General features: G+C 35.6%; 1 protein-coding gene across 1 annotated transcript in view; it reads left to right on the top strand.

The window, feature by feature from the left end:
* Positions 1-5,060, top strand: part of LOC114644787 (scavenger receptor cysteine-rich type 1 protein M130) — an 80,907-nt gene extending 75,847 nt beyond the window's left edge. The window contains exons 11-12 of the mRNA XM_051934306.1: positions 408-704; positions 4,593-5,060. Of these exons, the coding sequence (XP_051790266.1) occupies positions 408-704; positions 4,593-4,924 (629 nt within the window). The 3' untranslated portion in view covers positions 4,925-5,060. The remainder of the gene's footprint in view (positions 1-407; positions 705-4,592) is intronic.
* The last annotated feature ends 7,208 nt before the right edge of the window (positions 5,061-12,268 follow it).

Below are 12,268 nucleotides of genomic sequence, written 5' to 3' on the forward strand. Positions count from 1 at the left end.
TAATTTCAATTAAAAATTTTAATTATTCAGTTAATTGAGATTACATTTTTAATCGAACAGCAGCCCTACTATAAAAACTTGAACATTATATTTTTGAAGCGACTGTTCTACGTATTTCATTTTTACAGAACATCACCATCTCCTGGTAGATTCAGGACAGTGCCCCACTTTTCACTAATTTAGAGACATCACTGTTTATATTTTACTTAATGTTGTGACTTTAACTGTGGTATTAATAGACATAATTGCATGGTTGATTAACATGATAATAAAATTATTTTTTTAATCCTTCATTTATTTGTTTCCAGTACCTCCCCCACAATTGGTACATGTGTTTCATTGGTATTCTGTACTGTACATGCAATTATAGAAATCTTATTGCATCACATTTCTGATCTGTATTGCAGAGAGTGTGAAGCCTCGATTGGTGGATGGTGAACACCGCTGTTCTGGAAGAGTGGAACTCTTTTACTCTGGAACCTGGCAGTCAGTGTGTAGTAAACACTTTAATACACAGTTCGGAAATGCATCATGCAAGCAGTTAAGATGTGGTGAATATGATCAGCATTTTACTTATGTCACCAACAAAGAAAAAAGTGCATTACAAATTAAAGACTGTGCTGAGGACGTTAAAACACTCTCTGACTGCTTACAGATGAGCCAGCAGTCCTGTGGTGCCCCCAATCTTGGTCTACAGTGTTCTGGTATATAAATTCAATTTATTGTTCTATTTTGTAATACTTTATGGGTACAGTAGCTACATAGTTGTCATCTTGTGGAATTTTGTTTGTTCCTCTCTGTAGCAAATGATCTCACATATAGTCCACCTTGCAAATAGCACATAAGAAATGATAAAATATGTACTAAATTGTAAGACAAACATAGATGAAAGGCATGGTAAAACATAGTAGTTGACCAGTTTTTGAAAGCTTGATAAACACATTGTGCTGTAGTTGCTCCAGCAGTTTGAAAATGTTCTTAAGTTGTTGTGGTGCATTAGCCTTATTACATTATTGATTACAGTGACATTAACATTCTTTTACTTCAATTTGAACTTTAGAGTTATATCTCTTCTCAGGGGACAGAATCGTGCAGCTCTGATCAGACTGCCAATTGTTGATCACAGAGACATATATTACTCCCAAGATAAGACATCTTACTTGGTTTCCCCATCACCATTCCTGTATGCTCTTTCATCTGCATGGTGATCTCTGCCAAGTTTCTACATTAGGCCATCTACCTCAGTGCAGTAAATCAAGGATCCATCTTTCTTGAAATAGGCTGCAAACACTTCTTCTCTGTTTCCATACCAATTAAAAATTATATCTGAATGTAATAAATTTTAATCTCATTTATTCTTTTACATTTTATTTTGTTTGAATAAAATAATATTGCAAACAATCAATTTAAACATATACAACAAATGACTTCATAGTGAAGACATGAACACAAGAAAGCTAAAACTAGAAAAACAAAAATTACAAAAAAAAGAAACACTATCAAAGTTAAAAAAAGGAAAACAGCAAAACTGAATCCAAAACCCACCAGATAACAAATGCATTTTCATCTTTTAACTGGGACCCCAAGTGCTCTGCATCATCTTTGGGGAGGCCTTGTTCTCTTACTAAATCATGAAGTTCATTTGGAGTGAGCGGTTGTTGCTCATTGCTTGAACATGTGCTAGGACAAATTCTTCACTTGAAGTACTTTCTTCCTCAGTGGAAGTTTTTACAGATTCAGGACTGTCAGGTGGAGCAGGAATTGGTACATCATGTCTTATTGCTGATGGAAAATTAGGATAAAATTTTTCTTTCTGATTCTTTTTATTGGTTTACTCTTGAATTTTGCAAGAACAGAAGTAACAATTGTCACAGTGATTCTGGGTTTCTTTCATATCACCAGAGTACCAAAAGCAAGTGCTCCACTTTTTGTCCATTGTCTTAATTCCTCAACACACACACAACAGACACTGTGGGCCCCTTGTCACCAACTTTTCTTTCAAAGTAGGAGTAAATTTTTTTTTTTACACAAACTCTGTTATGCTCTGTCTGTGGTTTTTCACTACAAACTTTCTACCAGTGTAGCAAAAAACATTGAGATTATTCACACAACAACTAGAGACCATACTATGAATACAACTAAAAAAACTAAACTCTTCACTGATTATTTACAAATGCAGTGATCAACTGACTGAATCACACTGCGGTTTGTTTGCCCTCACTGGTGAGGGATGGACCGGTCCAGATACAATACGTCTCTAATGGCTTCACATGCTGGTTGTACCTGCTTAGATGATTCATCACTCAGGTTCAGTTTCAGTCATACTCGGATTTTATTATTGAATAATAATGTTTTGCTTTAAACATAGGTTTTAATATTAGACAAAATTAATTTTTTTACTTTATTTTAATGATAGTTTGTTTGAATTCAATAAATTACCGTGCAAAAACTATAATTGACAGGTAAAAAATGTGTTTTTTGAAAAAATGCTATGTAAATGAGAAAAATGGTTTTCATTTTTAAATTCAGCACCCAAAAGATACAAACATCACATGAAATAATCACCACAATTTTTTTAATATATACCTGTGATATTAATTAGGTCTAGATCAGTATTGAGCAACGGTGGTCCAGGAGAGACGCAGTGGCTGCAGGTTTTTGTTCCAACCCAGTTGCTTAATGAAAAGTCAATTATTGCTGGTAAAGCAGTTATTGCTCAAGTGACATTTTTCTGCTTCTTTTAGTTGTCTCGCATGTTAAGGTTTTGAACCCTTAACTGCTTATTTTAATCTTAAACAGCTACATTCATTGATTTAATTGCTTCTTATTAGCAATAATATGCAAATGACCAAGGAGCCAGCAGTTCTCCATCTAGCTTGTTTCTATTTACACTACTCCTATGTGTGTTTATCGTGCACTGTTTAGTTAAATGAGATACTTTAAAGGAAACTGAACAGAAAAAAGAGAAGAACTTAAAATTACTCATCTGTTTTATGGTTCAAATCATTTGGACAATATCCTTGCAAAGGAAAAAAATGTACGATACTGTATAAGAATGACCTGACATTGCAGAGTTAAAGCACTAACAAGGTACTTAATCAAATAAGACCTGTTATTGGCAAGGATCATTTACTGAAAACCTGCAGCCACTGCAGCCCTCCAGGACTGACATTGCTTAACCCTGGTCTAGATCATTACATTTACTGATCTCATAGGATCAGACAGGGGCTTGTCAACTTAGGGGTTTCATTGCAGGATTAGGGATGTTCAGTTCAGGTCTGTGAGACAACTGTTTACAAATGGTAAACAAACCTGTTAAAGTTTCAACACCAGGTGCTAGGACCAGAGATCTGAAACTGCAGGGTGAAGGTTAATGGCCCTAAGGTCACTAATAAAGTATCTATCTATCTATCTATCTATCTATCTATCTATCTATCTATCTATCTATCTATCTATCTGTCTGTCTGTCTGTCTGTCTGTCTGTCTGTCTGTCTGTCTGTCTGTCTGTCTGTCTGTCTGTCTGTCTGTCTGTCTGTCTGTTTCCCCCACATCAGTCGTACCTTAGCCTGGGAAAGAGAAATCAATAACCTGTGTATCCCTCCAGGCCGGGACCTAGAAAATGGAAAATAAAATACACTTGCTTGTTATTAATTTCAAATCCTGATATCTTGTGGGCGACACAGTGGCGCAGTGGTAGCGCTGCTGCCTCGCAGTAAGGAGACCTGCGTTCGCTTCCTGGGTCCTCCCTGTGTGGAGTTTGCATGTTCTGCCCGTGTCTGTGTGGGTTTCCTCCCACAGTCCCAAGACATGCAGGTTAGGTGCATTGGCGAGCCTAAATTGTCCCTAGTATGTGCTTGGTGTGTGTGTACCCTGCAGTGGGCTGGTGCCCTACCCAGGATTTGTTTCTGCCTTGTGCCCTGTGTTGGGTGGGATTGGCTCCCGTGACCCTGTGTTAGGATATAGGAGAATGGATGGTTGGATGAAATCTTGTGAAATTCATACACTTTATTTTTCACTTATGTACCTGATGAATCTGGCTCTGTGGTTATTATTTTTTCCAATCAATTTTTTATTTAACATATTCACAAGGAATGGACTGGAAATCATGAAAACATTTTTTGACCTTATTTAGACAGGGGAAAAAAATGAAAACTGACAAAAAGCCAATGAAACAAAGAAGCTGTAACAAGCTATGGATTTTCCCATGATCCAGAACAGTGCAGGAGAGTGTTTTCTTTTGTTACTGTGGTGATTTACTTCTTCCACGTGGATTAAAATTAAGAACTCTTGATTTTGACTATTATTTTTGCAAATTTGTGAGGTCAATTAAAATCTTCTCTTCTTATGACATGATTAAATCTTTAGTATGGAAAAATGTTATGTGAGGGATATCAGTAAAATGAGGTGGACTGTTAACAGAGCATTGGTAATGATAACAATACTGGACTTTGCCTATTTCCCCATTGATTAAAGTGTCCATCTTCTTATTATGTTTTTTCTAAACATGAAACTATTGCAAAAAAAAAAAAATAAAAGCTAAATCTCAGAGATGTATTCAGCACTTAAATTATGCATTTGTTTATCTTTAACAGAAAATATGGACATAATTCTTCAGGACTCAAGTGGCAATAACCCCTGCTCTGGAAGAGTGATGATAAGGTATCAAAAAAGACTGAAGCCAGTGGTCAGTATGGGATGGACAATATCAGAAGCAACAGTTCTTTGCCGACAGCTGCATTGTGGAAAGCTATTAGATGTGAAAGAGGAAACTGAGAACTTTCACAATTATAAAAACTGGATGGAATTTCAGTTTAAATGTAATGGCAATGAAAGCAGTATCTGGGATTGCCAAACTTATACTCAGAATCTCATCTTTAATACGCCTGTCTATGTGACTTGTACAGGTAGAGAATATTTTTATTAATATGCCAAAGGAGTTAATATTTAAAAAAACTGTACCACTTTAAACAATTGGTATATCTTTATTAAAGCAGGAACAATGTTGATTCATGTTATGCATTTTCAAAATCTTCTAATATTAAGTCAAATACAGAACACATTCACTGACATTTTGAACTGTGAGCACAATGTTAAAATAAGTCTTTTCCTGAAAATATTGCACATATCATATGAACATGTAAGGGAAAGAATGAGTTTTAGTATATTTCTTATCAAACAAAAGTGTGAATATGTAAATTTAAACAGTGTTGAAACTGAAATAAATCTGCAAAGACACTGTAAACGTACTTTTAGAAAACTAAAAATATTTTAAAATAATCTGTACCTTTGTGAATTTATAGGTAGATTTTTACTTAGTATTTCTTTTAAGAGCATGTAGTTATTAGATATTTAATAATGCATGTAAACCCTATTACTGCTTTGAACCCTAAAATGTTCTGAAGTGTTTTTTATTACATGATTATAGTATTTAAGACAAAAATAAGTTGTTCAGGTGGTCATTTGCACACTAGAAACAGCAAGGTTTATATATTATGCTTCTAACGTTTGTAAATATCACATACTGTAGAAGAGTGCAATAAACAGAAAAACAGACAATAAGTTAAATAATCAAAATACAAATAATTTCAAAATTCATAGCACACAGCAGTACTTAGGCCTGCCATATCACAGGCCCATTGTCCTATGTTCAAATCCCACGCCCAGCCATTGTCTGTATTGAGTTGAATGTTCTTCCAATGTCTTTTTGGGTGATTTTTTCCTACCACATCCCCAAAGGACATTCAGCTAAAGTTAACTGCCAACTCTAAATTAGCCTTGTGGACAACAAAATGGACAGTGTTGAATTTTCACATGAAGGAGTATACATGAAAATAATACATAAACTTTAAAGATAACAGCATGAAAAATGGGCATTGAATTCCAAGGACAATTAATTTTCTGTCTCACTTTTCTGAAACTTATATTTCAATTTTACAGTCAAAATGAGATGGGTTCTGTCTTGGTAGCATGAGACACAAGGCTGGGATTAACCCCAGACAGGGCGCCAGTTCATTGTTGGCTACACTTGTGATCACATACTCTCTTACTTGTGCTCAACCATTTACATTTTTGAAAAGTGAGTGGAAGCTTTACTATCAAGAGAAAACCTACACAGACATGAGAGGAAAAACAATCTCCATACAGATGGGATAGTAGCTGATATTCGAATCCAGTCTCTTGAAGTTTCACAACGGGATTATTACCCATTCTTACCGCTCTTCTGCTCCAATTAATAGTGAAATATTAATTTAATCACTGTTTACAAAGTTCCCATTGTTAAATGACTTATGGATTGAAGATAAATTGGTTGAAGACTGAATATTTGAGATTTAATTATGATCAGGATTCAGAAATTAGCCTGCAGGAAGACCTGATGAAAAAGGTGGACAAGTTTAAATAGTGGAATAATCAGTGAAAGCCCGAGATGGAGAACTGGTTGCAGAGATAACCTATAGAGTGCGATGTGGTTGGAACAATTGGGAGAAGTTATAAGGTGTATTGTGCGATGGAAGAGTCAAAGTGAGGGTTAAAGGTAAGGTTTTTAAAACAATCATAAGACTAGCAATGATGTATGGAACTTAGATATGGACAGTAAAGGGACTGCAGGAGAAGAGGTTAGATGTGGCAGAAATGAGAATGTTGAGATGGTTGTGTGGCATTAAAAAGAAGGACAGAATAAGACATGAGACAATCAGAGGTACAACAAAAGTAAGAGAGATACCTAAGAAAGTAGCGGAAAGTAGATTGAAGTGGTATAAACATGTAAGGAGGAGAGACAATTATTATATGTAGACAAAAGAGTAATGGAAATGGAAGTACAGGGGAAAATAAAGTAAAAGATGATTTAAAGGAACAGGGTCTGACTGGAGAGGAGGTGCAGGATCATGTTGTATGGAGAAGGTTGGTCGGCACATTGGCTTCACATACAAGTAGGAAGAGTTGAAAAGGAAGAAAGAGCCTATTCACTGTTTACCCTGATTAAACAATTAATTAAGGATTTACTGTATTAGATCAATGGTTTTCTATAAGTAACTTCCTGGGGCTTCCCGTGAATGCAGACCTTTACAATCAGTCTGTCATTTTTACCATTAATTGTTCTCATTGTTCCATGAGCGATCTTTTGAACCTTCTCTTTATTTTGCATTCACAAAGGTGCAGTAATGGATATTTACATTTATAAGAAACTATATTACCCGGCTTCAATAGGGACATTTTCTAAGTCATTGGGCCTAAGTTATGATGCCATTGGTTAATCGGATGTATCAGAAGTACTATTTAAATAACTAAGTACTTTTCTATATGCAATAGTTGATGCTTTTTTTTAACCAGGGACTCCTACTGGATCAGTTGTGCAAAACTGACTGTGCTCGCAGCCACAGTGCCTAGCAAGCACTTGCTAAACTAATCTTTTTTGAGCTTTGATAAGCCTTCCTTCTTTCACTTTGCTCCTTTGAATGAACTGGCACAATCCATTACTCTATGCAATCACAGTCAGTGCTGTGGCTAGAGCTTTATTAACAACAAATGTCAACAAATAATGAGGACGGAAGTACTTATTGAACTGAAGACCAATGAATAAGGGAAAGAGGTAGATCTTCAATTCAAAAAGTCCTTCACATGAGGTTTTAGGTTTCCTGTTTATGTTGTCCACTGATAATTACAGAAGTAACTATTTAACAATATTTTAGCAAAAAAAAAGCATTCGTTTTCCATGTTTTACCCTATGACTGGACAGTGGTGTTGGGAGGGAGACCTTCAAGGACCTTCAAGGACTCAAGCCCCTGAACTACGGTGCCCTACCCCAGATGTTTTTCTCCATCATATATATGACACATTGCACCCAGCCCTTGATTGTTTTATGTACCACGTATAATGAAGCCCCTGATCAAAGTTACCCTAGCATACAAATTCACACCAATACCCCAAGCAACACATGGACCCTGTTCCTCAATACCATATGCATGTCTGTGTCAGAAACCCCAATGGGGACGCCCTTCTTTTTTGTTAATGTGAGTATGAGTGAGTGTGGGCCCAAACCCCACTCACCAATTTATTCGCACTTCTTTTCTTTTTTCCATGAATATTTTTCAAATTATTTGACATTGTACAACTTTATTCACTGTTGGCTTCTATTATGTCGTATATTTCTTTCTCTTCATTCTGCCTGAAAACATGAAAGTAATTTTTTTTCTTGGCCACCACGACAAATTTCATGTGGCAAATAGTGTAGCAATGAATACATACACAAAGAAAAAATATTCAAATCTAAACCGAATCTTGCAACACTCCATTATAGATAGTTTTGACCCCGTAAGGGAAGTTTACTCACTTTATTATTACTTATTAATACCCCAGATAAAATTGAAAGATCACTGTAATACTATATCTTGAAATACTGAAACAACTAACTACAAAGCATGTATACCGCATCAAAACTGTATTGGTTCTAAGCTTTTGCCCTCAAGGATTTTATCCTGAAAGGTGTAATTATGGCCATTTGCTTTGTGATAGAGTTGGCATTAATGGTTCTTCTCATTTTCAAAGCTACAGTTCTTAAATGATGTATGGGTATGTTGTGGCAAGAGTGAAGCTTTAAGCTTTGTAGTAATCATATATCAATAGTACAGTTTGGGTTGAGTTTTCTATTCATTTACCAATCCTGCATTGCTGCATTTTTCTAGTAAACTATTATAGCTATTTTTGTATACATGTTCAATATTTAGGATCAAGAATATTTTAAAAAATAGATCAATATTCCTATACAAAGATAATCCTAAACAACCTTAAAATATCTTTTTATTCCCCACTAGATGAAGTCAAAATAACACTAAAGGATCAATACAACGAAGACGCATGCTCAGGCTTTCTGCACATTACCAAAAATGGTACTCAGGTCAGATTGAGGGGTGAAGGCCTACAAGAACAAGAGGCAAATGTGTTATGCAAAGAATTGAATTGTGGATCAGTTCTTACAATGAAAACTAGCAATTCACCAATGCCGATTCATTCAGACCAAGAGGAAATGGTTATGGACCATATTAAGTGTTTAAACAATGAATATAACTTGTGGCAGTGTGGCAAAACTTTATCTGGAAACTTCAGTCGTAACACGCCAACAATGGAAACCACGGTTTTGTGTGAAGGTAAAATATTTAATCTATCTTTCTATCCTTGCATTCATTCATTGTGAATCATCTTCTGAATTTGCTTTTTTCAAATAAACAGGGAGTTGAGGTCTTTCTTAAAGCCAATCCCAGGCAAAGAGCACACTGGACCACTTTAGATTTGATGGGTAAATTAATAGTATCTCCTTGGTAACTGGAATCCCAGGGTGAATCCCAGGAAAATCTAGAAAGATATTGGAAGATGAACACAGAGATTACCTCAGTCAGAAATCAAAGAAGACACCAAATGCTGGGGTATAATGATGTCACCCACTTTAGCCTTGCTATAGGCCAAGTAACATTTTAATTGCTGACGCCTGTCTCAAATGAAACACTCTGCCTTCAGTATTAAAGAGCATATCTAGGTTTTATTACAAAGATACAAGGCCAAATCAGACATAGTGTACAGTTAAGTTCTATTGGTGTGAAAAGGAAAGTATTGCAGCATGCAAGTAAACATCAGTTACATTTTACATGGTTTACATAGTTTTGAATAGGCTGAGCTGAATTTAACAAAATTAATTTAATATTACTCTTTATTGTACTGTATTTTCACTTGCCAAAAATCAAGAAAATTTGTTCAAGATTTTTTTATTCACAGTTTTTGCTCTCAGAGACTTCAAAATTGATTTTAAAAGAATGTCTAATTTCTTTGTGACTCTGAACTGGAGAATGTGAGAAGAATGGATCTCTAATTCTTATAAGAAATGTAGATGTAGGGATAAATAACAAATTCCAATCTAAAGCTTCCAATTTTTATTTGTCATTTTTCTCTTGTGTCCTGGGGAGTGTTACTGTATTACTTGGTTAAACACACCAGAGCAGACTTCCTTTACATGCGAAGAATGTGCTCAGCTGTTTTGAGCAGAATTCATGTTTCAGTAGCTGCATTCTTATTACCTTAGTTGTAGCTTGTGATCATAGGTGATGGTAGGAATGTAGGTTGATTGGGGTGCTTCACCTGAGACCGTAGTTCCTGCTTCCTAACAAAGCCTGCCATTCTCAAAACTCCACCAAACCATGGGGCAATCTGCCCTAGCTTCAACGCTGTTTTAAACACCAACAGCTTCACAGTCAACTGTAAACTGATACAGTGAATATCACACATTACATTTATTTTACTTTAGAAAGGCAACGAAATCATAAACAACAATGCATTCCTCAGACCTGAACAATATGTATGTTCCAAACCTCAGCTGAACTTTCAAATCTAGTCCAGAAAAATCCTAATAGATAGGAAAAGAAATTGGCCAACTTAAACAGATATAAATTAATGTTGGTAAAGTGAATACACAAAACACACTGAATAGTACAAGGTGGAGCACTGGAATTCCAAGCATTTGTAGCATTTTAGATTAGAACATTAGAACAATCTAGACAAGAACAGGCCATTCAGCCCCACAAAGCTCGCCATACTTGTCCATTTATTCCCTCGAAAATAACATCAAGTCTAATTTTGACAGTCCCTAAAATCCTGTGTGAAATTTACCCTTAAGAAATTGCCAATTGTGTCCCAGTGTTCTTGATGAGTTCATTTTAAAATAACAGTCTCAATCCACTGTACTAATTGCTTTCATAATTTTAAACACGTTTAATCTTTCTTTATAATTCATCCCCTGCAGTCCTGGAATCAGCCTAGTTGCTCTTTTCTGGACTTTTCCTAGATCTGCTATGTGATTTTTATAGCCTGGAGACCAAAACTGCACACAGTACCCCACAACAGGCCTCACCATAGCGTTATAAAGCTTATGCATAACCTTCTTGAACTTGTACTCTACATATCATGCTGTATAACCTAACCGGTTAGGTTCTTCAAGACATTACGTGGCACTCTTGCAGCAGAACTTTGGATTAATTGGAAGCTGTATAAGAACAATTTGAATATCCAGTGAACACCACATTGCAGTAGTCAATCCTACTAGAGATAAATGCATGAATTAATTTCTCAGAATCCCACTTATTTAGAAAATGCCTTATTTTCCCAAGATGGAAGAAACATGTTTTGGACAATTTTGTGATGTGCGCTTTAAATGACATGCTAGAATTAAAGATAACATCGAGATTGCAGACTGGTTCAGCAAAATTAATGGTGATTCCAACTGAGTTAAAAGATGAAAAAAACATTGTTGCAATCAGCATCATTCCCTCCAATAATTAACATCTCTGTTTTATCTGTGTTTAAAGACAAATAGTTCTCATCCATCTGCTCCTTTAATTCACTAACACAACTAATTAAAGACAACATTAGATAAAACTTCATTTGGTCTAAAAGAAAGGTATAACTGGGTGTCATCTGTGTACAAGTGAAAACTGACATTATGTTTTCTAATGATAGATCCCAGTGGAAGCATGTAAAGTGAAAACAGTAAAGGTCCCAGTACTGATCCTTGCAGTACACCATATCTCTCTTCTGTGTATAATGATGGAGTACTATCAGCACATTTCAATTTGATAAATAAGAACTAAACCAGGCAGGAACATTCCCTGTAAGCCCAATGTCTTTTTCCAGCCTGTGTAGTAAAATAGAATGGTCAATGGTATCAAACGCTGCACTTAAGTCTAACAATATAATTACAGTGGAGTTTCCTTCATCAGAGGATACAAGAATGTCGTTTACAACACACGTTAGTGCTGTTTCTGTACTATGACCAGTGCAGAAGCCAGACTGGAATTTCTTATATAAATTGCATAAGGTGTGACTGAAGCTGATTGGTGACTACTTTTTGAAGTACTTTACAGAGAAAGGGTAAATTTGATATGGGTCTATAATTATAAATATGTGTGGGTCTAGGTCTGACTTTTTAAGTACTGGTCTGATAGCTAACATTTTAGTGCATCAGGAAATGCGTTATGCAATAATGAGCTATTAATAATGCTAAATGTAGGTGCTGCAAGAACATCCTTTGCACTTTTTATTAGTTTTGTTGGCACTGGATTTGGGGAACAAGTAGTAGGTTTCATTTTAGAAATTAAAGTCACCAATTCATTTTCCTGGCTTAAAGAGACCTGACAAAGGAAGGGAAGGGGATGTTCTTATTCAATTTTTTATGTGTATAAAAGAAGAAGAAATAGGTAACTACACTGAGACGTTCATCTTTTTGTCA

The sequence above is a fragment of the Erpetoichthys calabaricus genome, chromosome 11 (assembly GCF_900747795.2).
Source record: "Erpetoichthys calabaricus chromosome 11, fErpCal1.3, whole genome shotgun sequence".
Classification (NCBI taxonomy): domain Eukaryota; kingdom Metazoa; phylum Chordata; class Cladistia; order Polypteriformes; family Polypteridae; genus Erpetoichthys; species Erpetoichthys calabaricus.